The sequence below is a fragment of the Sabethes cyaneus genome, chromosome 2, assembly GCF_943734655.1.
Source record: "Sabethes cyaneus chromosome 2, idSabCyanKW18_F2, whole genome shotgun sequence".
NCBI lineage: Eukaryota > Metazoa > Arthropoda > Insecta > Diptera > Culicidae > Sabethes > Sabethes cyaneus.
Genome location: NC_071354.1, coordinates 37,870,795 through 37,896,693, shown reverse-complemented (window position 1 = coordinate 37,896,693; position 25,899 = coordinate 37,870,795). Strand labels below are relative to the sequence as shown.

General features: G+C 37.8%; 2 protein-coding genes and 1 pseudogene across 2 annotated transcripts in view; 2 read left to right on the top strand and 1 right to left on the bottom strand.

The window, feature by feature from the left end:
• LOC128735301 (F-box/LRR-repeat protein fbxl-1-like) overlaps positions 1-21,479 on the top strand; it is a 39,873-nt gene extending 18,394 nt beyond the window's left edge. The window contains exons 3-4 of the mRNA XM_053829791.1: positions 20,912-21,115; positions 21,180-21,479. Coding sequence (XP_053685766.1) covers positions 20,912-21,115; positions 21,180-21,479 — 504 coding nt within the window. The remainder of the gene's footprint in view (positions 1-20,911; positions 21,116-21,179) is intronic.
• On the top strand, positions 8,148-8,893 carry LOC128734826 (general transcription factor IIF subunit 2-like; annotated as a pseudogene).
• Positions 21,480-21,749: 270 nt separating the features above from the next.
• Positions 21,750-23,103, bottom strand: LOC128737371 (28S ribosomal protein S31, mitochondrial). The gene is made up of 3 exons (XM_053831996.1): positions 22,998-23,103; positions 22,373-22,932; positions 21,750-22,317 (listed from the first exon to the last, which is right to left on the bottom strand). Exons 1-3 carry the CDS (start codon positions 23,027-23,029, stop codon positions 21,779-21,781), a joined length of 1,131 nt encoding a protein of 376 aa, XP_053687971.1. The 5' UTR covers positions 23,030-23,103; the 3' UTR covers positions 21,750-21,778.
• Between the last annotated feature and the right edge of the window lie 2,796 nt (positions 23,104-25,899).

Sequence of the window (25,899 nt, the reverse complement as noted above, 5' to 3'; positions counted from 1 at the left end):
GTCAGGTAGCACCGGTGCACAAAATAACTACACATTTCTTCGGTAATTTTTGTACAATTTTTGAACCGTACATCGTAAAGACTGATTTGTTTGTTCTGCGTATCATGGAAAACCTACCCCCATATTGTATCACCAAGCTATGAAATTATTATTTATTTTAATTATTTTATTATTAACACCTTGTTGCCATCTGCTGATTGTCCAAAAATAGTACACAAAATTGTTGAAAAATCAATTTTCTACTACTCACGTTTAGATATCATTTTGGAGCAAGAAATCGACGCTGAACCCACTCGATTCTTTCAGCGCTGTTCTTGATAGTTATGATTTGATAGTTAGGATAGAACAGACGAACCGTATTCCAGAATTGACCGCACCAGCGAACGGTATGTACAGTAATGTTTAATGTAAACAAAGTTATGTAAAGAAATATACCTACAGTAAAATTCTTAAAGCTTCTTATTTTTGTTGTACTTCTTGCTTTTCCCATTGACTTAGTTTGTTTAATTCTGGCCTGATTTTTAAATAGGTCCAAAAAGGTGTCCCACATCGTCCGCCCAGACCCGTAACCCAGGATTTTTGCAGTAGACCCGTAACTGTCCTGTACTCTAACAGCCGGTCGTGAAGTGTGTCGATAAACAAGGGTCAAGTCTTAGAAAGACGTTCAAGCCTAAGGAAAAAACTATAGAACGTTTTATTAGAAAGTTCTAGTACAAATTAGTTTTTTAATACTTAACAGTAATATCCTGGAAAACGACAAAATGTTCAAGACAAACGAAATCGTCAAAGTGGACAAAGAGTTGGACCTGTCTAACGCAGGTTGTTCTATTTGGTTAGTGAAAGTTCCCAAGTCGCAGCTCGGATACAAACAACAGCGGTGAGTACCCACTTGAATTTTTTTACTTCTCACGATGTCAATGTAATCAAAGTAATTCCAGTTTTGTAAATGCTAACAGACAAGAGGTCTAGGCCTTACTCTATGCAGCATCTTCTTGGCCGTCATAAACTGACATGTCTCTGATAAACCAAGTTTATCAAACCGTAGACATATCATTTTCGACATCGATACTAATCATCAAAAGACAGAACAATTCGGCAATCTAATGGGAACCATGAAGTTTCTTTAGGGAACATCTGATTGACTCGCGTAATGCCTGTTACAATAGTAAATGGACTCCAATTGAACTGGATATCGTCGCCAGTGACCTGTATTGTAGAACGCGTTAATACAAATTGTCTAAAAAGAAAATCCAGAGTTAAATTTTACGATAGCATACCAACTATGCCAGAGGCAGAAAGCGATGTCCAAGGACCACAGCACAATGGTCTAGGGTAGTGATGGCTAAACATCGGCCCGTGGACGGGAACTAATGGTTAAATTTATTAATGTCAGAAGGCATTCCGGGCCACGGATCAGATGATAAGATCGGATTTGAACCGCACCATGCTTATATCATGGCCACCGCTGGTCTAGGGCAATTAGAAAACGAGGATGGGTGTCTCAAGTTACCACCAGAGAAACTGGGAATTCTAATTAACACGCAGTTCCCTGGTTCGACAGTGGCCCAGTGATTTTCAATTTTTTCCGAGCGATTTGCGGCTATCCATCATTTGCTTATAACCGCACCACGAATTAATTTTTAAAACTCTGTCATCTTCAACTGTGTCCAATAACACCTCCTTCATCCTTTATTTACTTGACTTTTTTGGCGACAATCCACTTATCGAATCCATGCCGAATTCAGGAACCGTCTCCAAATTTCTCGGTCTTGGGCTGCCGCTTCCCAGTAACCCCTAACACCTGTTACTCTAGCAGCTACGTCAACAGCGCTCATCCAACGGGTACGCGGTTTGTTTTCGCTGGTCTCTCATTCAACATCCTTGCTACGTGACCAGCCCATTTTAGCCTGCCGTGGTTTAGTCTCTTCACAATATCCGCATCTTGGTTTACTTGGTAGATTTTATGATTCATGCGATTCATGATTTAAGACGCGTGTTCACTGTTTCCACAGTTCTACGGTTAACACCGATGATACCGATGTCGCCCGCAAACGCTAGGAGCATATGAGATTTCGTGAAGATGGTACCGATTCTCTACACGCCTGCCCTTCGAATAGCACCTTCCAATATAATGTTGAAAAACAAATTCGATAGCCCGTCATCTTACTTCAAACCACAAATGCGTCAGATGTTTCACCCGTTATCCTAATGCTGGATTGGAACCATTAACAATAGAACGTTTCAGCCTTATCAGTTTTGTTGGAAAAGCATGTTCGAGCATAATTTGCTACAACTCATAACGTTTAACTGAACCGTACGCCGCCCTAAAGTTTATAAACAAATGGCGAGTCTGCAAGTTGAATTCCCGGAATCTATCGAGGATTTGTCGCAAGGTGAACATTTCGTCCGACTTGGAGCGTTCCTCTCGAATACCACACAGGTATTCGCCAACAAATGTAACGGCATCAGTCTGTTCTGAGAAACAGGATGCGGGAGAGAATTTTGTATGCATAATTGAGGAAAGTAATGCCTCGGTCATTGCTGCATTGCTGTTTTGCACTTTTAAAGTTATAAGGTGGCGCACGGAGGTAAACTGGAAGTAGGTTGTCCAATCGGTACGGACGTTGCTGGTGGATTGATGGACGTAGGAATGAAAGATTAGTTTAATCTGATCCTGCACTTACCAAGAGGGAATGAGGAGAGTTGCACTGATAACCTTCGGCGGTGCGGTTAAGCAACTCTCCAACTCGCAACGACGATGGCAGAAGTGGTATCGTAGTAGGGGTTACTCATTACTCAATGGATGAGGCGGGACCTGGACGTTACCAAGAGGCAGCGGTCAGCTGATACGGCGTCGCCGAATGTCAACAACAAAGGTCCCACTAAAAAGAGCATGCAACCGATCTTGCGCGTATCCTTTTGCACCAAAACAACCCTCGGAGTGCACATACGGGGTAATAGTGGATGCTTTCAGCGTAGCCTTAACTACGGTTGATTATTCCATTCCGCTGCTCACTACGGATCAGCTGCAGACAGTCTGCAGCCGTTTTTCTGGATTACTGCTGACCAAGGGCCCTATTGATTTGTACAGTCATCCAGGGAGCGGAGACACCTAGGTGACTCTCAGAGTCGCAAATTGTGCTCACACCTAAAAAATTTGAATAAGGTGACTGTGAGAATAGGACTCCTGAAGACTCCAAACATTAGGAACAAGTTCAAGAGCTGCTGTTTCAAGAACGGATACTTGATACTGACTTTCTCTGACCAGAACACGGTCAAGCGAACTACGGGTCTACGACACGCGTCCGTGATCCTACAATACAGGTCACTAGCGGCGATATCCAGTTCAATTGGAGTCTGTTTACTATTGTGACAGGAATTACGCGAGTCAATCAGATGTTCCCTAAAAAACTTCACTTCATTCAAAACTTCCCATCAGATTGCCGAATTGTTCTTTCTTTCGATGATTAACCTTGATGTCGAAAATGATATGTCTACGGTCTAATAAACTTGGTTTATCAGAAACATGTCAGTTTATGACGACCAAGAAGACGCTGCATAGAGTAAGGTCTTAGACCTCTTGTCTGCTAGCCTTTACAAAAGTGGAATTATTCCTTACATTGATTATACATTGACATCGTGAGAAGTAAAAAATTCAAGTGAGTACTCACCACTGTTGTTTGTATCCGAGCTGCGACTTGGGAACTTTCACTAACCAAATAGAACAACCTGCGTTAGACAGGTCCAACTCTTGGTCCACATTGACGATTTCGTTTGCCTTTTACTGAAAACTGTTAAGCATGAAAAACTAATTTGTACTAGAACTTTCTAATAAAACGTTCTATAACTTTTTTTCCTTGGGCTTGAATGTCTTTCTAAGACTTGACCCTTGTTTGTCGACAGATTCACGACCGGCTGTTAGAGTATAGGACGGTTACGGGTCTAGTGCAAAAATCCGCCAAGCCGAGATTCGAACATGCGACGACTGGTTATTGGTCTGGGCGGATGATGTGGGACACCCTTTAGGACCTATTTAAAAATCAGGTCAGAATTAAACAAACTAAGTCAATGGGAAAAGCAAGAAGTACAACAAAAATAAGAAGCTTTAAGAATTTTACTGTAGGTTTATTTCATTACATTATACTACATTTGTTTACATTAAACATTAATTTGTTATTTGTCATTATTATAATAATATTAATTTGTTGTCACTATTGCTATCGGTGCCTATTTGTAGTGGCGAAACTCTTTCTTAAGTTCCCACATATTTTTGTGTGGATTTTTCATATTGTAATCACACATTTCTCGTAGGGTAAATGATTTTGAAATGGACCTAGTCGAATTCTGATCTTGAATGGACCTATTTTTAAATAAGAATTTTAGGATATAATTATCAAGTCTTTGTACTGTATTTAGCTTTTATGTTTATCTTTAATCATTTCTGAACGTAAATATACTAAAATTAAATTAAAATTTTAGCCAAAACTACTTTATTGCCGCGTATTTAAAAGTTACTGTTTTTCAGCGTTTTGGCAGTCACCATAGAGTATTTTCAAACTGTTACTACCCGGAACCCTTCTGGTTTGAAATAAAACAATATTCTTAAAATGATGCTAAAATATGTGTAATTTCAATTTAGGTATTTAAAAGTTCAGTAAAACCAGTAAAATCTTCAAATTCCTTAAAAATGTTAACCCCCTTTTTTGATCTTGAATGGACCTAGTATTGATTTTAGAATGGACCTAGTTTTGCGCTCCGAGACATCACTGGCGGTAGCTATCATTGCCTACCACTAACGAACTCGTTGTTGTATATTCATTGAAACTGCTTGTTGTCACGTCACTATAGTATCTCCGTTTATAATTAATCTATAAGCACGGGATATTGAAAGTAGGCTTGATTTATAGCCTAAATAAAAACTTAATTATATTGATAAAACTAACTATCACTCATCCTTTTTCGTAGTTGCTTCATAGTGTTTGTACATTGTAGCCTCTAGTTTTGAAACTAAAAAGTCTTCCTAATTAGTTAGCTAACATATGTCAGTTTATGCTTAAAACAATATAAACTTAATTTATTCTCAGTATTGTACAAAAATTTTAACCATCATTGATTAAAAGATAAGATGGATCAAAAGATAAGAGGGATACTAACTGCCTTCTGTTAAGGGGGCATAGTACCTTTTCAATTTTTTAAAACCTAAATTTTTTTATTGATTATTTCGAAAGATTAACATTTTGACCATATGTGTTTGAAGTCGTTTGCATGAATTCCAAATATTGACAAAGTTACAGCTATTTGTACCGCGCATGTCTGGAGCGATTAAACAACGAATAAAAACTTCAACGTCGTTTTTCTCGAAACCAGGTTTTGAAAGTCGGTACCATAAATATCTCAAGAACGGCTCAAGCAATTCTTATGATTCTTTTTTAGTTTGAAAGCCAACAAAATTATCTAGTGTTTGACCCATCCTTTTCTTGATATTGTAATTTTTGTATTTTTTAGAAATGTTTAAAGTCAATTTTTTCGCTTAAAAACCATACTTTTATGTATCAATGTCCGCCATTTTGTTATGTGTTCGGATTTTAAAAAAGGATGGATCAAACACGAGATAATTAAATGTTCTTTCATGTCGTTTTGGAATTTTTCAATTCGGATAAGCCCCCAGCGCCAATCCATGGTACCGCAATTCATGGTTTTTTTGAACGACTATCTTCAAGGAGCCGTAGGGGCAAGGGGAAGAGGTTCCCTTATGAAAACAAAATTGCAAATATTAGTATAAAATGCAATGTTTCGAATGCAAAAACCCGATTCAATTTGCCTTTCGCGTTATCGAGAAAAAATAAAGAAAAGCAAAAAATAAAGTTTTAAGCATTTGTATTTAAAGTTTAAGCGTGGAAACCAAATCTGTTCTTGCTTTTAATATATATGTTATTATTTTCCATGCAAAAATGTACGAAAAGAAGACAAAAACGAGAGAATTTTTTTGGGCGATTTTCGGAGACTCCGAATTCGAATTTCCATTTCTGTTTCGTGCTAGAAGTGTTAAGTACACTCATTTTTCGAGTTTTTCAGGCTGTAGAGCACTACATAGCCTACAAATTTTTTTTAGCCCCCCGATTTTTCAAGCCAATTTCCAAAGGGGGGGGGGGGGGGGTTGACAAAAACTTAAATATTTTGCAAAGACCTTATATTCCGCCGATAAGTAAGCAGGCTGACTTCACATCACCTTTTGATCGATTGACAGATAGATTAAAAATCAGTTTAGTAAAATATTCAAAATCATGCAACCCGACTAACGTTGTACTACGTCATCCGTGGTCGCATCTTATGCACAACCCTTCTGATTTTTTCTTGGGGGATGTAAAGTTTTCTTTAAGTACCTCTCCCCTCTGACTTGTGACAAAATTAATACCTCCTTGTCCACCGAAATTGAGTGACCCTGAGATCTAAAATATTCAACTGTACCAGATAGAAAATAGGAAGGTTCACCTATTTTCTATCTGGTACAGTTCTTCATCGACTGTCATTTAAAATTAAAACCTAGTATCTAACCTTACCTTTAAACCTAGTAAAATTACCAAGTCTAATTTTTTCAAGCACCATTTACAGTATGATTTCGAATTTGACAACAAATGCGTGTCACCTATGTTGCCAAAATCGAAACCGTGGCAAAATTTAGACCAATTTTTAACTGAAAAAATTGCATATAAATGTGTCAAAAATTGAATAATTACCACTAATTAACGAATTTTTCACGATTGCAACGGTTTTATATTCAAAATGTTCGACAGGGGCTGTCGCAAACCTTTAGATACTTTGCAGTAAGACGTAGTCCTACGTCAGTAAAAATCTGGCCTTTCGAAATATGTAGTCACTAAATAAAAACTCGAACCCCACTGTACTTGATAAACTACGTTTAATACAAGTTATATTACATATTTTTAATGAATGGTTAAAATTTTTGAAACTAATAGGCGACATAATTTTTTTATGACGTAGAAATCGTTTCAACCATATCTGAACAACAGGTAATAATAAATTCCCAATATACAAATGTCACACACAGATACATACATAACGCATATCAAGTCACTGAAACATTGTTCAATTGTTGGGCTGACATAAAAACAAGACCCTCGGCGACTGTGACTGATTTCAAATTTTTCAACCGACTTTCATACCTTTCTAACAGAGTATAAGAAAGGTAAAAGCTGTTCAACCTTGTTTCCTATTAATAAATAACAGTAGTATAGTTGTACTATTAAAAAAAATTCTTTGTTATTATTTTGTTCATTTACATGGAAGAAACTATGACAATCCAAATTTAGGTCCATTTCAAAATCAAAAATAGGTCCAATTCAAGATCATGTTGGGTCCATTCAAGATCAAAAAAAGGCTTTGGCAAAAAACGATATATTTAATAAAAGTTTCATCAATTATACATTTTTAAAGTACTGATAATGTAGAAAAAAGGTGGTACTTTCCAACAAATAGTAACATCACCACATATTATTTATAAATGACGAGTAAATTGAGCAGGAGTGCGAGTGGTGGTGTTAAAAAGCGCAAAATAGGTCCATTCAAGATCAATTACCCTAATATCTCCTTCAAATAGGTTCTATCTAACTATCAAATCATAACTATCAACAGCGCTGAAAGAATCGAGTCCGTTCAGCGTCGATTTCTTGCTCCAAAATTGCGTGAGTTGTAGAAAATTGATGTGTACTATTTTTGGACAATCAGCAGATGGCAACAAGGTGTTAATAATAAAATAATTAAAATAATTAATAATTTCATAGCTTGGTGATACAATATGGGGGTTGGTAGGTTTTCCATGATACGCAGAACAAACAAATCAGTCTTTACGATTTACGGTTCAAAAATTTTAAAAAAATTACCGAAGAAATGCGTAGTTAATTTGTGCACCGGTGCTACCTGACACGCACGAGTATTACCGGAGCTACCTAGGGGCTCCATCTGAAGGTGGGTACCTAATTCTGCTCGTGTAGGTAGATTGAAATCTGCATATATAAAAACAGCTGCACAGACGAAGATCTGTCAAAGTGTTAACGCTAGCGTTGGAGTCGAAACCTTCGAAAGTATAGTTCTACACAGTTTTGAATAGTATCCTGAAATACGACAATATGTCTAAGGCAAACGAAACCGTCAAAGTGGACAAAGAGTTGGACATGTCCAACGCAGGTCGTTCCATTTGGTTAGTGAAAGTTCCCAAGTACATGGCCAAGAAATGGGAGAAAGCACCAGGGAATATTGAGCTTGGCAAACTGAAGATTGCCAGACAAGTAGGTCAAAAAACGCAGATGTCGCTTTCGCTCTCCGACGCTTTGATAAACATGGATCCGTTGGAGAAAATTCCAAGACACCACCGGCTGGAACCGTCGGTCGTTGCCAAGCAAACGTTGGGTGTGTTTTCTCATAGTGTTCCAACAGTTGGAACCGGAAGGCGGAACAGCAAGTGGTAGGACGCATTTTTCAGAAACTAGAGTGTCGCCCTTATGCTGACGATTGCTACATGAAAATGAAGCTAGAATCCATCCGAAGAGCAGCGCAACCGGTACGCCAGACTAAATCGCTGGAAAAAATAGTGAACAATTTCAAACCCATTTCCGATCACAAGCATAACATCGAGGACAAACAACGCAAAAAGACCGAAGGGAAAAAATGCTGCTCCGACAAGAACGCCGTCCAGGATGTACTGTTCAATGCATTCGAGAAGCATCAATACTATAACATCAAGGATTTGGTTACGATTACTAGGCAGCCGATAACCTATCTGAAGGAGATATTGCGAGAAGTCTGTGATTACAATATGAAAAATCCCCACAAAAATATGTGGGAACTTAAGAAAGAGTATCGCCACTACAAATAGGCACCGTTAGCAATAGTGACAAATAAAATAATAGTACATATAATTACTTAATGACGAATAACAAATTAATGTTTAATGTAAACAAATTTATGTAATGAAATATACCTACAGTAAAATTCTTAAAGCTTATTACTTATTATTAAGTGCCTGGCATCAAAATATTGCTTCTCATTTCTGTTGTACTTCTTGCTTTTTCCATTGACTTAGTTTGTTTAATTCTGGCCTGATTTTTAAATAGGTCCAAAGGGTGTCCCACATCATCCGCAGGTCTAATAACCAGTCGTCGTATGTTCGAATCTCGGCTTGGCGGTGCTGTTAGATAGAGGCAGTAGGTAGACCCGTGACTGTCCTGTACTCTAACAGCCGGTCGTGAAGCCTGTCGACAAACAAGGTCCATGTCTTAGAAAGACGTACAAGCCCAAGGAAAAAACCCGATTTAATCCACCTATTGGTGAAAGGAACCTTTGTTATACCAGCTCATTTGTCATTTGAATTAGAATTCGACACGCCTTCGGAACTCAACTTTTTGATAACACTATGGTAGGTAGTTATCGTCAATACATGTGCATGCCTATGTGATACAGTAATCCCCCCAATAAGGGGGATTTTTTCGCTAATAGGGACCGCGTTAATGGAAACCGTGTTGATGAAGTTGTCGAAAACACCAACCTTCTATACGGTCAGGATCACGAGTTATTCCATGTTGGAACCAATTAAGTCAATTCCCATATGCTACGTAGACTCCAATAAGGACGTTCGACCGCGTTAATGAAATCACTCGAGACCGTCCTTATTGGAAACCTTCTTATTCGAAACCGCGTTATTGGGGGGACTGCTGTATACTGATAAATTTGTATAATATTCCAAAGCAATCAAAAAATGTCTCCCTTTTATTTGCATAATTTGTTTTTTTGAACGGAGTGGCATTCTGGGGTTTGGTTTTAGTTAGAAACTGTCCGTTTTCCTGGATGTATTCGGAACGTTCCCAGAACGTGTCCGACTGTGGCCAATGTAACCCTGGACACTTTATATGACGACAAATGAACTACTTTTGCAATTTTGAGCACTTAAAGATGTCACATGTAGTATTTTAGTTCAATTCAGAAATTGATCCCCGATACGGAACATTCCCGGCAGGGATGCCACATATAATTCTGTGTTTTTGTTGGAAAAATCTGACAATCTGTACGGCGAGGAAAAATATCTGTGCAAAAATCTGTCCAATACAAAACAATGAGAGTGAAAGAGATAGAGAGTCATTTTGCTGAATATTTCCGTCTCTTTCACTCTCATGTAAAAGCTCAAAAATCTGTTTAATCTGTGTAATTTGGCGAAAATCTGTATTCTATGCATAAAGATTCTGTACAGGCGATTTCTTTCAAATATCTGTTAAACACAGAATAATCTGTGCATGTGGCAACCCTGATTCCCGGACGTATTCAGATGTGGCCGATGATGTCTTGAACATTCTATACGTCTACCAATCGTCTAGTTTTGCAATTTCGAGTACTTGGAGGTGTCGCATGACGGGTTTGTAATGATTCAAAGTGCTTCTATGTTTAACGCTTTAAGCCCGAGCCCACACAATTGTGTAGGTGAGATATGACTACTTTTAAAATTTTCTTCTCCTTTCTAAACGTCGTACTTTTACATATATGGCACCAATTTCTTGTGTAAACATCGTAACTCGCAGAAAAAATAGAAAATAGCTGAAAAGAAGTTTTCTTTTGTACTTGGATTAATTATTGTCTAGTCTTCAAAATCTTGTGAAAACAGCAAAAAGTTTTATCTGTCCTATTTTCTTATTGGATCCGTATTTCGAAATTGCTTAGATAAAAAATTATTGGTAATAAGTATTTCTAATTGATTTCATAAAAAATTTACGGGAAATAACTTTTATAACTTACTTATGCACATTGTTTTTCATACCTACACAATTGTGTAGGTTCGGCCTTATTGTATACCTACTTTTACCTTTACGTTCCCGCTGGGACTTCAAAAATTAGTGTACTTGCCGTTACACTTTTGGCTCAATCTTTACTATTTTTTAGTCGATTTTTATGGGGCTGCCCTATATGGCATAAAGACATTTGGCATAATGCTGTTTGGCATAACGCCATTTGGCATAAATCCATTTGGCATAACGGTCTTTTGGCATAATGGTCATTTGGCATAATGGTTATTTGGCATACCAACTTTTTGGCATAATTTATAATCTAGCCAGGTTTTGTTGTTTGGTGCTTAATCTTTATGTGTGTAGCAATTTACTGAGTACCTTTTCTTATATGGTCACCGTAGTACTGATTGATCATATCGGAACTGATTCTAAACGAATAATCGATGGTTTTAGTGCTAAGCATTATTTCGAATGCTAAACTATTATCTGTGATCCTGTAGAAGCCAGTTTCGCAATGACCATTCAAAACAAAACTTACTACCTACTCCAGAATGTTCAACCTGACTCATCGCATTATATGAAGAAGTTCTTGAAATGAATTTCTAGAGTTTTGACACCCACATCATGACAGTTATTCTTGTAATCCAACCAGTTTTCTACTTCATAGCTGACACTCCGTCGTAATTCTGGATTTTCTGGTACTGTCTTTTAATGGCCAAATAGTCCTGTGTGTCTAGATAAATTTACGAACCAAATGACACCTGTTGCGTCAAAATCAATTTAAATGTTTTATGACAATTGTTAAAGTTCGCTTTAGGGTAGCCGAGTACGCTAGCCGGGTCCGGGGTAAGCATAGACAAAAGTGATTTCTGCAAAAGTTCGCCGACAAACACTCATAAACCTTATGACATTAAACTCGATTCTTATAACACCAGTGCAAAAGTCAGTGACAATTGGTAATTGATAATTAATCTTTGCGTACCAATTTCCTGTTCCATAGTATGCTAGAATGTCTTTGACGTTTGTGCTTTTCAAAATTTCTGGTAATTGATTATCTGCCGTTAACCTCAAGAAATTTTTTGTTGCTTCTTGCCATAGAAAGAAATCTAAAACGGTGCGTTACATATACCTATACAGTCTGAATTCGTTGAAACGATAGAATTTTGAAATACAAGTGCATTTTAGTTAGAGCAGGGCCCAACTAGAGAACACCCAACTAACGAACAGCCCAATAAACGAATTTTTTTATGAACGAGTCATTGCTGTATTTGAAAGTCTTACTTACACTTCAAATAGCACACAGTAACCATCCACTATACACTAAATACAAAGTCAAGTTTTTAGTATATGTCCAGCCAGCAGGACAAAGCTTTTAGTCATTATAAGAAAATTTTTTTTTTGTTATTTTTCAACGAAACCTTGACAGCAGATATCCCAAATTATCACTTGTAAGAAAAAATAAAGACTTTCTAAATATGTCTTTCACCGTGCACAAACATTTATTCACCGTTATGTCTATGTCTTACTGATAATATTTTTGGAAATAAGTTCTTGAGTAGGAATAAACGTGATTTATGTATATTTCTCTACAGGTAACCATTATTCAAAAACGTTTTCTGCTGCTTATTAATGAGGACCACTCGTTAGTGATGGTAGCTGCGTGGGTACTATTTTGCCGAAAAGCAATATATAGCGGATTATAGTGTTTCGCGAAAAGTATTGTTTGGTGGAAATTAATTTGGCAAAAAGTACCATTTTGCGAGGAAAATTTTCGCGAACTATATACTTTTTTCGGAAACTATATTTCGCAGTAATCCACCTAATTAAGCCCATGGACTTCGTTCGCCTCACAAAGAAAGTGTGATCCGTCCTTACTCGCTGTCGCTCGTTCGGACCCAACTGAAGGAAAGAACTAGAGGTCAGTAAGCCTAGGAAAACAAATAAACCTAGATAGATGTGATTTCTGCGGGAGGGCTGCCTCCCCCCCCGCAGTGGTCGGCGCTTCCGACGGCGGGTCACCGACGAACACTCGCCGTTGCCTAGGGCCGGCTCGCCCTGAATCATCTAGGAAAGCGACCATTAGGTCATAAAATAATATTTGAGGAATTATGCCAAATGGCATTATGCCGAATAGCCCCTTATGATTATGCCAAATGGGTTATGCCAATTGGCGTTATGCCAAATAGCATTATGCCAAATGACTTTATGCCAAATGGGCGGCCCCCGATTTTTATACAACTTGTCTTCAAAGAATCACCTTAGATTGACCTTCAATAAAAAATATATTATCAAATTTTGGATCCATTTTCCCGGAGATATTTTAGGTCGCAGAGGGAATTTTTTTTCACGTCATAAGTAACAGATGAAATAAGACGAAATCTGCTGCTGCCATCTCATTTTGGGCCAGTAAGAATGAATACATTATACTGTAGAACACTCGTTCATGCTCCACACTACGGGACTTCCGTCTAGAGTACTACCGGAACCTAACACTGGTCTTTTATAAATTGTAAAATAATAAAGAAGTGTTGCAAACGATGTATTCAACTACGGGTATTTCTAAGACAAATTCTTGGATCAACATTTGAATATTTTAAGCCACTCTGGACGTTCCGGTATGTCTGTTGTATTAAGGTTAGTAAAAACTTAACTTGCACAAAGTTGCGTCAACCCTTTTCAATTCTGTGGCCTTCTTTACACAAAATAATTAGGTTTTCATGTTTTGTTTTTGCAAAGCTTGGCTTGGTATAGTCCAAAAAGGGTAAAAAATGATAAAAATAGGGGAAAATAAGCAAAATGGGGCACTTCCCGATGACAAACAGGAAAGCGGTGGGCACCTTGCGATTCTCCGGAAAATTTTACATAAGATCACCTACATTGTATCAGCCTGCCGGCCATATCTTAATTGCGTCCGTTTTTTCGGCTCGTTTTTGCCCATAGTGCAATGGTATAAGATAAGCCCGAACCCACACAATTGTGTAGATTGCTAAATTTAGCAAACATTTATTGCAATGTGTAGAATACACTAGTTTTGGTATCTCGAGAGATAAAAAAAATTTATATTGATCCAAAAACCAAAAATATCGTAACTAAAACCCTCCGTGGAACTTGTTCCAGATATATCTTCGGAACCGTACATCCGTTCCAAATTCTATTCAAAAGAATTCTTCTAGGCCACAAAACTTTGCGTTTGGTAGTTATTTAGTCAAATCGGTCCAGGCATTTCCTAAAAGCAGATGTTTATTGTTATATTTTCACTACTGACACTGTTATGCGTTTATTTGTAACTTGTGACTGACAAGTTTGATATTATTTTCAAAATTTTGGGAACAAACATAACATTACTGATTGAAATATTGAAAGAATGAACAATAAAGAGCAACATTTCAAATAGGCCGAAGTCAAAACTGACAGTTTCGAGAAAATCGATGTTGAAACTTGAGCATCATTTTTTAACTCCTTATTTGATATAAACAGTGTTGCTTAGAATTGAATGTCACATTATGATGCAAAAACATAATAGTTTAATGTGTAATGCAACACTTTGTAATTTGCAAAAATATGCGTTTGGCCGTTTTCGGAGATCATTCGGTAATACGACTTTTTCATAAGGCTGATTTGATTATCAATTGTTGATGGGGCCTTTGACATGAGGCTTTTATTTACTGTCAGTGGTGATATGATTTTGGTGTTGGGCCGGTTTTTAGACAGCGTTTCGCGTTTGGCCTTTTTTTATCACGTTGTTTTGAAGCGCAATGGCTAGAAAAGGTTAAAAATTCGTAACTGGGACACCGATCAGCTTTATTATTTCTACTAGGAAAGTTAGGGTTTAATTTCATCGGCAAATCTGCCACCGTTGAACAGGTTTGTGAAGCGGAACGTGTTACCCGTGAGGTACGGCAGTGCGGCAGTCGCTACCGTGGACCCCCGTTCGTTTGACCATTTTTAATCTGAACACTTTTTAATCTGAACCCCGCTGGTTTGCACGACGTGCAAACTAAAAATGGTTCAAATGTCATTCTCAACATAACATCATTTGTTTATGCAGACAATGCACATAAACACGATTTGTTTGACCTAGCGTGTTTAATCGGTTTCACATTTCGTTTTCCTAACGATTAAGATAGAAATTCGATCGGAAAATGCAATATTCGCACTTGCAACTGCCGACTAAAACAAACCACCAAAACTCCTCTCGGTATGGGGGGTTGAGCGCGCGTATGGCTGGCAGCGCGTATATGGTCCGAGATTGCGGCGTGGCGAACGCGCGCGCTCTCTTGACATATGGTCGCGTTTCTAGCGCATAGCAGCAGCAGCAGCAGCATACTGGTCGTCGTTGTTGTTGCTAGGGGGCCTCTTCACACGTGCACCGGCGACACCGATCGATCGAACCCGATCGAAATCGGCTGTCGCTCCGAACAACTTCACCACAAAGAGCAGGGCGGCCAGTTCACAGCGGTTTCAGCATATTTCGGGTTACCAGTTGTTCAAATTAAAAAGTAACCCCGTTAGTTTGCATGAGGAATCGTTCAAACGAACGGGGGTCCGCTGTATTGGTAGTGTGAAGCAGCAGCAGTTCATTCATTTAGCATTTTTAACTCACCACAGCGTGCAAGTGCATCACGCCTTGGCAGTTCAGCGATAGTAAATGTCTCGGGCGCGCAACTATCGAACTCTGTCCGGTTCCTCCACAGGTGATATATATATATACAGCGAAATAGCTTTTTTCGTGTAAGCCGAAAAGTAACTTAAATTTTTGTTGCCGCGCAGGCTTAAGTACTAAACATGTCGTGTCTGTGAATGACCGTGTTATTTATGCAGGTAGCATCGTATTGTTTTTTTCGGTCGTCCGTCGAGTCTCTCGCGCAATTGTACGGCGGGGATCATCTTCGCAGCAGCAGCAAGCAGCAGAAATCCCACAACAAAAATAGGGCCGAATGCAAAACAAAACACAAACTGCGTATAGGCTTTTTCATACAGAAGGGCCAAAGCACAAAATGAAAACTTTGTTGCCAGTTTTCACATAAGGCTTTTTCAAAGTAGCTTTTTAAGACTCATAAAGTTTTCAAATCGCTATGATGTTTGGTATTATTATAGATACTTAAAAAAGCTTTAAATATAACCAAAAAACCAGTTTTTTTTATATTTTGCACTTGGGCCCTATTGAAATGTTGCTCTTTAAATTATTTAAAGATGATTCCCAGGCTCATCTCAAAAGTGGTGAAAATCACATGGGACTGTTATGCATTTATGGGCAGTAATGGTAGTTATCATCATCAACACATATGCATGCATATGTAATATACTGACAGATTTGTAGAATACTTGAAAGCAATCAAAAGATCGTGTGCAAAGTTCTTGGGCAGGATTGATATTTAAGGGGGACCCTCACTGGAAAGTCGAAAAACTTGGTTGTTTTGCATTTTCAGAAACCGTTTATCTTTAGAAATGTTGAGCCCATAGTATTTTTATCGATACGCGGTCTCGTTGAGAATTTACAGTAAAACTGTTGGATCACTTGAAGGGAAGTGCAGTGCTGTACAATAGTTTAATTGCGTGTGCGTGTGTGTGCGTATGTGTGTATGTGACGCTTGACTTTAGTCGTCTGTTTCTCGGAGATGGCTGAACCGATTCGTTTGCAATTACGATTTTTTGAAAGGTGTTATCACCTTGTAGATCACTATTGAATTGTTTTGGGGTCCGACATTTTGTTTAAAAGTTATAAGCAAAAATGTAAAAATTACGTGACATGATTTTCTCCGGCACCGCTCAAGCGATTTCAACAATTTTAGTATCAAATCAAAGCTCTTGCTACTGCAATTTTTTTGGGAGAGTTTTGTCGAAAACAATCATGCGGTTCAAAAGTTATGCTTAAAAATGTGCTTTTTTAAAGTGTCAATTAGTCGAACGTTTCTCAGAGATGGCCAAACCGATTTATGCGCTATTAGTCTCATTTGGTAGGTAATATAGCCTCATAGATCACTATTGATTTGTTTTCTGATTGGATGTTTGAAAGTTATGAGCAGTCGTGTACAGCATAATAAAATTTTTACAATTATTCATAACGATTTTAACCAGATAATTAATCAGATTTCAACTATCTTAGTATCAAACCCGCCCAGTTAGCTTCGAGGTACGATGCTGGTCTAACAAGTTAGTCGTCGTATGTTCGAATCTCGGCTACGCGGGGCTTGCTAGTTAGAGTCAATAGGATCGTTGCACTGGCCCCGTTATTTTCCTGTACTCTAACAGCCGGCTGCGAAGTCTGTCGATAAAGAAGGGTAATGTCTAAAGACGGTATAAACCCATGGCTTTGCTTTTTTTTTAGTATCAAACGAAAGGCCTTAACGCTGTGAACATATCTGCTAAATCTTATTAAAATTGGCCTTACCAGTCAAAAGTTATTTGAAAAACATTGATGAAATTATTTCAGTAAACTTTACTGATATGAACCAAATAGAAAAAAACGCGATCATGTGCTCTTGCGCAAAAATGCTCAACTTTCCAGGTGGTGTGTCTTTGGAAGAGTTTATTTAAAAATCCGAATTAATCCATCTAGCGGCGTGACCTAGCCTTTCTACTGCCACAATAATCATTATTTAATTTCTCAGAAACATCTGAACAGAAAAATAATGTTAACACAAAAGATAATTTTTGCAGACTTGAATGAATATATATAGAAAATTATAAATTAATCCTCTAACGGGTCTAGAGACGGCCTTAACTTTCGGGCTTCAGAGCCACATACGAAACTTGTTTTGAATTGATAAAAAAGAAGAAAAACAAAAAGTTATTTATATCCTTTAATTCTACTACTGTGTTTTATTGATAAATACGTATTTCGGTCTCGACGTGTGACCTTCATCAGTATCTAACTAACTTACACTGGTTTGTTTTGAATTGACAATATGAAATATGTGTTCATAGCAGATGTTTTGATATTTTGATATTAATACCATGCGTTCAAAAGTTAGCATCTTTGAAAAACAAGAATTCAGAAAAATTATTATTATACTTCACTTTTGAAGAAATAGGATATGTACAACAAAATGATTAATCTGAAAATTTTACTATTAGTTTGTTTGGCTTCAATTTTGCAACATATCTGAATTAGAAAAAATAACTGATTAGAGCATTAGATATGAAAAAGAGAAATTTCTTAGCTGGTGCTCCTTCAGATAATTATTTTTGCATACAAATCAAAACTTGAGCCTCTTTTGAATGTACTTTCATGAAAAGATAGTCATTAGCCTGATCGCATCGTTTTTACAATGTTAGAGGGTTAGGAAAACAAGAAGAAGTCGAAAAATAGTGCAAAAGCTGCGCCATAAACATGGTTGAGAATGAAAAATATGATCGACATGATTTCCAGCGCTTGTCATTTTGGATTTATTTATTAAAACATGATACATGACATAAGACATCTGTCTTTTAAAATGTCACTAACGAAAACAAATCTTACAAAATTACTACCGTGCACAACGTACCGAACATCTATTGATGCGCAAAATTTGTTTGAAATTTGTATAAATTTATTTGGAAAAATCAACTCACTAGTATTTTTAATCCTATACACCACTTTACCGACATGCTTAAATTAACTGCTTTTTTTCGCTTTTTGCTTTTCTTGTACAATTGTGAGTAACAGCAAGTGAAAAAAATGACAATTGAAATCTGAAATCAAAGAAAGAAAAATCTTTTCGATTGAATCCCACTATTTAATATTTATTTGCAACAGATACGTAGTTCGCCTACGACGTGCAGGCTTCATCAGTGTCTTATTTCAAAGCGTATACGTATCTGTCGCGAATGAATATTAAAAAGTGGAATTTAGTCGGTAAAAGTTTTTTTCTTTTCTTTAATTTCAGAGGTCGTATTCCACTAAGAGGCTTCAAAAACTTCAGACAATTGAAATGTTTCTCACTTTTCTTGAATTTCAATGCAAATTAGAAAATTGCAAATTGTCATCACATACACACGTACATACATACATACATACATATATACATACATACATGCATATATACATACATACATACATACATACATACATTGAATACAATCAACATTTGATTGATATGTTTTGATTTCACATGTTTTAACGGTTTAATATACGGTGCTCAAGTGTTAAAGTTTGAATAACTTTTGAATGAACCGTCCGATTTTAAATAACTCGGTTTCGTTTGATAGATCTCAGCAGTAATTTTCAAATAATAATAAAATGTGTGATGTTTTTCATTGAATTAATGTTTATATGTTTCAAAAATATGTTTTAAATACTATTTTTTCACATTTCTTTATGTAACTTTCAAACTACAAGGCCAATCGTCATGAAATTTGGAAGTTAAGGGTTTGCAAGACTCCTCTTTTATATGCAATCAATTTTGTTCAAATCGGTTAAGGGACCTGTGAGATAATGAAGTCCCATATTTTTCGTATTTTTATACATAACTTTTGAACTAAAAGTCCGATCAAAATGAAATTCAATAGCAACCTATGGGACACCTAGACCTTTCATTTGACACTAAGAACATTAAAATCGGTCCAGCCATCTCCGAGAAAAGTGAGTGAGATTGAAAGCGTTACATACCCACACACACACATACACACGCACGCACACACACACACACACACACACACACACACACACACACACACACACACACACACACACACACACACACACACACACACACACACACACACACACACACACACACACACACACACACACACACACACACACACACACACACACACACACACACACACACACACACACACACACACACACACACACACACACACACACACACACACACACACACACACACACACACACACACATACATACACACACACAGAAAATGCTCAGTTTTCGAAACTGAGTCGAATGGTATATGACATTCGGCCCGCAGGACCTTCTTTCCATTTCCGGTTTTCCAAGTGATTTCTATACCTTTATACTATATATTTATATAGTAGAAAGGCAAAAATATGGCTTTCTACAGTATCAGGGTGACCGTAAATCTACCTATTAGTGTGTTACAAATTTTTGTTTTTTTTTTAAATGCGTCCAAAAAGTACAGTATCTCTACAAAAGTTGTAGAACACAGTAAAACAAGAAACTTTGCTGTACATAGTAACTATCTATCTCTTACTGGTTGCAAAGTGTAACGATTTTTTTAAAAAAAGGCAACGAAAATTGAAAAATTGAGATATCGAAAAGCGGCCACGTCACAATTTAGATAATTCATTTTTACACGTCAAAAAAAAAAATTCAGCCAAATCGGTCCTCTAGATACTGAGATACACGCACCGTCGCTGAAAACATATGGTTTCGAGGAGAGCGCGTTTAAACTATTGTACAGCACTGCACTTTCCTTCAAGCCATCCCACAATTTTATTGCAAATTCTCAACGAGACCACGTACCGAAAAATACTTTTGGCTCAACATATCTGAAGGTAAAAGGCTCCTGAACGTGCATAACAAACAAGTTTTTCGACTTTCCAGTGAGGGTCCCCCCTTAAAAATCAATCCTGCCCAAGAACTTTGTACACGATTTTTTGAATGATTTCAAATATTCTACAAATTTATCAGTATATTACATACACATGCATGTGTTGATGATAACTACCATTACTGCCCATAAACGCATAACAGTCCCATGTGATTTTAGATATTTTCGCTATACTAGAAATCTGCTGAGAAGAACAGTTAACTGTCCTTTACCAGCTTGGAATAAAGGGCGCAATTTACTGCCTGGGATTCTCTGATACCATGCAGGCTCCGGTAGACCTTGGGAAACTTAATTAGACCCTCCAAACATTCATCCCTAGACAGGGTTCGCGTAACACCAAGAATTGGGATCCTATTCCGCATTTCGCTCAGAACGCAGCATGCTGCTAGACAACTTAATTGAGAGGAAAAGATTTTTACAAGATTTACCGCTGAAAAACTCGATGTGCAGCTCCAGATGGATCCATCATAAATTTGCCATGAAGTCATCCGGAGCTGCACTCCGAGAGACAAATATTAACAATCCTGCTTTGCCATTTCATTTTTGTATAGATTTCAAGCAAACCCGATGATTTAAAGGACGTGCTTAATTTTGTTTCAGATATCGGATGCTGGACTTACTGGTGTCGAGTTACAGCGCGCGGCGATCGAAATATGGGAGAGTCAGCAAACATTCTCAATCGATATGCTACGTGGCTTGCAAGAATTGCAAATTTCTGGCTGCTTCAAAGTAACGGATTTTGCTCTTAAACAATCGTTCCAATTACTCGAGCTGAGGGAAGTAAATTTGTCCCATTGTGTTCATGTGAGTGTTAATTTTTTTCATATAATTCTTGTATACTGTTAGGTAACAAAATTTTCATCACCAGATTACAGAGGAGGGTATTGAAAGCATGGTTAAAAACTGTCCCTCACTGGAATCGATAGATCTGAGCGATTGCTATCATATCAACGACACCTGTATCGATTTAATCTGCAAGCACTTACCTAGGATAAGCGTATTGAAGTTGGTTCGACTGCCATTGCTAACGATCGACAGCATCAATTCGATCCTTGCCAACTGCAAGATGTTGAAAAACATCAATCTTCGTGGATGCAGCAAACTACCGCGTGATGCAATCGATCTTCTGCGCAAACTGCATACCTTGCGAAATTGGCCCAAGTACTAGACGAATGTTTTGTTTCCGTCATGTTGCGTCCAGTGTCAAGAGAATCTCTGTTTGTTGCTGTCCAAAGTGAAGTTTATGTATACTTGTTGGTACATCGTACCAAATACACACTAGTTCGAGTTTCTTTTCTTACTTTCAGCAAAGAATAAATGCTCCTGGGACATCACTGACTATTTTCACAGAGCTGCTGGCAGGATGCACTCACTTTACTGCCACAGGCGGTCATCTACACCAAAATGCAAATAAACAATATGTAATAATACAGTCAAATTCTTGTTCTACAGTTACTAGCTTCCGATTTACGTTTCAATTTGTTTTTCGCCCGATGCCTCCTTTTTCTCTACGATAACTTGTTGCAGCAAATCTTTCTTCTGTTCGAAATAATCGCGGAACCAGAGAATGTGTTCTTTTTTCTCCTGAGCAGTAATGAAGTAATTCTTCGAAAGGCCCACACACACCAGTTCCATGAAATGTCTCACCGGTCCTCGTGTTGGACACCACGATTCCAGGTGCTCCTCCAGGAATATATGATCTGTAAAGGATACTTTCGCTTCTTCGTCCAGCCCTTGCTCGTTATCGATAGGGAATTTCCACAACTTTCCCTGCTCACTCCACAAGGCCATTTTCTGGAAATAGTTCGCCGGTGGATGTGTCACTGCCAAGCGCAGCTCGCGATCCTGCAGCCTTTTCCATGTATCCAAAATATCCGGACTGTCTTTCAAAGATGCTGGATCGGTAAAAATGTTTAATGGTTCTTCCTCAAATAGTTTCACACTTGGCCCGGTGGGCTGTACCATTACCGATGGTCGCTGACGGTCTCGAGATACTTTTGAATACTCTGTCGAACAAAACAATTAAAAACCAAGGTCACTAGCTTAGCACATTTACCTCACCTTTTCTAGTTTTCGTTTCTATTGACTTTCGCACCAAATTGCTTCTGGTCAACCGTATATCGCGATCCTTTTTATCCTTTTTACCGTCCCCTTTATCAATCTGCATCCCGCTAATAACGTCACCCAAATTACTGCCGGCATCTGACGAGCTACCGAGCAGCTTAGCCAGCAGCTCAGCCTCGGTCTTCTTCGGGTCACCGCCCATGGCGTTAGCAACCGCACGGGTTGCTTCGGCTAAATTGGTCGATTTATCATCGTCAGATTCAGAATCCGAATCTAAACCCTGCTTTGGTTGTTGGGCTTTCTCTCTGCGCTGTTTCGCCGGTTTCGCTAACTGCACCTTTTGCACTAATTGCACCTCGTTGGTTGGGCTCATCAAAGCCAGTAATTCGTTCAGCCGTTTCAGCGTAGTTGCAGATTTTGCATCGGAAGATTTATTGTCGTTCACTTTTCCGTCTGATTTCTCCTCCTTCGGCTTGTCACCAGCGTTGTTCTTCGAGTCATCACAGAAATCTCTACTGGCGATTAACCGAGTACCACCGGCATAGTTCTTATGTAACCTACGGATAGTAAAGCGTTTTGGGTTTCATTCTGCGTTTTAACATAAGATAAAGATTTGACTTACCGGCTCAGATGATAACGAACAATCCGTAACATTTTTACCAATCTTTCCTGACCAATAGAAGTGAATTACAGAAATAATTTACAGTCTCGTGGATTTGTTTATGTTGTTTTTACACACGACGAATGAGCGACGAATCACGAATGCAACCAAAGCAAAGGAAGCAAAGAATCTGTAATTCTAAATTCACGTCCGTCACCAGTTTAAACAACTGCAAAAAGAGAAAGAGGATAGGGTAACGAATAAAATTTGGACACATATTTATTTCCGTTACCTAACTCTTATTAGTTTATTGTGCTTTGCAAGAAATCTTTTCATTCTCGGAAAGTTCATAGCAAGCTGTCAAAATAATTCTGTATTGAGCGAAGCTGACGAATTTTCGTTAATTGAATATCGATATTTTTCACATATCGATACGTATACTCAGCTGAAAGCATAATCAGCAAAATTGCTCGAATCACGTGACGATCTGCATTTGACATTTCTAATCTAATCTAATCTCACACTAACGCAGCCAATTCTTGAAGGCATCCTGGAAAATGACGATTACTTGAATCAATCATTTTTCTTGTCAACGGCCAGGCCAACTACGCAGCATGTATCGCAGAGAGAATTCCAAGGAATCAAGTGGAACCAGAAAAAAATATCTAATTCCATTAAACTCCTTGAAATCAAGGGGAAGGAAGAAAGCGTGGACCTCCCGTACCAAACGCTTCCCGTATACATAGATAATGATTTATTTACAATCGTTGGGAGTATCTTTGCTAATAAAGGTTAAGTGATACTCCGGACCCTCAGGGATGAACTAATGGTATTTAGACCAGAAGCCAGGCTGCAATTGGCCAAGGATATAGCGCCTTATTTCGCTCTCTGAAAATAGATTAGTTTGCCAAAAATATTAGTTTAAATCATATAATACTTGAAAATAAAGTCGTGTGGTTTAATGGTTGCCTAAAACTACATTTGTAAGGTTAGGAACTGAAAACCGCACGACCCCGCACCTCCTAGCTTGGCTACTCAATTATACAAATTGAAGTATTTCCAGGTATGGCCACGTGGAGGCGCTAGGTAGGGGCTTGGGATGGCTAGAGCTATGTTGGGCGCTTCTTCCTAGTTGCCTTCTCCATTTCATACCCAACGATCTGCATTTGACATTTGTTTTAAAACACTCCGTATAACGTGCTCACATTTACAAAGCTGTTATATGCATGCCGAAATTAACTATTTCGAAAAAAACTATATCGAGATTTCGTCAACACATATCGATACCAGTTATATCGATACATTATCGCCCAATACTGACCTCGCCAAATATTGAAGGATGTGCTTTTATCCAGAGCTGCCATGCAAATAGATTAATTTCTATTGTTTAGATATTTCCAACCCCTTTCGGTACTTCTTAAATTGTGTTACTATTTACACATATTTTTATACCTATGATATTCAATGAATTTATATAATACATATTTCTGAATGTAAAAGGCTAAAAGACGTTTTTTTATGTAGTTTTAGTTGCTAAAGCATCAGTAACAACTGCACATATAAACCAAAAAATATTTGGCCACCTTTCCTTGTTCTCTTTGCGGTGATTGACGATGCGGGTTACCGCCGCAACAGGATGAAAATTTATGTAAATAACCGCAATACTAGCTGACCTGACAAACTTCGTATCGTATTGACACAATTTTTTTTTTATTAACGACCCTTAAAAATATTGACACAAATTAAACTGTGTTGTACATCAATCATGAATCTCGGATGATCTTTGTCACAAATTCGAGGTTTTGCAAGTTTCTGAAGAGTTCAACCACAAACTAGTTTGTGGCCACACGATACGTGAGCTATGCAAGGGACGAGATTCACTCACTTCAAATGAATTTATGGTACCTTAGATTTTGAGCTTTTTGTTCTACGCGTGGTGTCTGTATAGTTTGTGGTTCAACCTTAGATGATTCATTTTGGCAGTTACGTAACTATGAAAGCATGGATACCCAAGTAACAATTTCAGGCTGATCAAACGTTTTTATAGCTAATTTTATTCAACCTGTGGTTGATCTATGGTTTAGGCTTAGAAATGAAAACCTTTTTTCAGCACTTAAACATCTAAATCTGGTGATTTTATCAAGCTTCAGGCTAATTAATAGCTGCTTTCAGAGCTGCAATGAAGCTTAATAGAAACTTTTTTGTACTTTTAAACAGCCAATTTGCGCAATGCTGTCAAATCTATTTTTAGAACTTTAGTCGCTTAATCAACGCTTCATCAACCTTTGTGCAGCCAAAAAAATCTATTTTTAAATTTAATAAAATGGAACGCGTCACTATTTTTATTTCGCCGTGAACGGGATATTTTTAATTTCGAATAACTTTAATTCGTATAAGTAAACTAGCTAATTAAAAATGCATGCCTTTTTTCCGGGAATTGAACCCGCCATCTTTTGATCCATAAGCACTCACCGTATGATCCGCCCCATTTGCATCTGCAGAACAGACAGTGAGAATATCTTTACAACTAATGCCTAGCCAGCCTAGCGTGAAGCAGTCGATAATGTCGATAACGGACAAACTTTTGCTGACAGCCGAATTGCGAAATTCTATGATCTGACAGTAAGTGTGCTGTGAGCCGAAAAAAAACTTGGCAGAAGTTTGTAAAGCAACTTTTACACCCTTAAGCAGCCTTAAAGTAGTTTGAAAGCTGTGAGCCTAATGAAAGCTTTCACTCTACATTTTAACACCTTTAAGCAGCTGTAAAACGGTTTGATATTTATGGCTGTTTAGAAGCAGATTGTTTAGCAGAAAAATCCGCTATTAAGCTTGTTTATCAGCTTTTGGGAGAGAACTGGTTTGAAAAACTTAGAGTAGCTCAAATATCGCTTGTTTAAACATCATTTAAGTGCTAACTTTATGC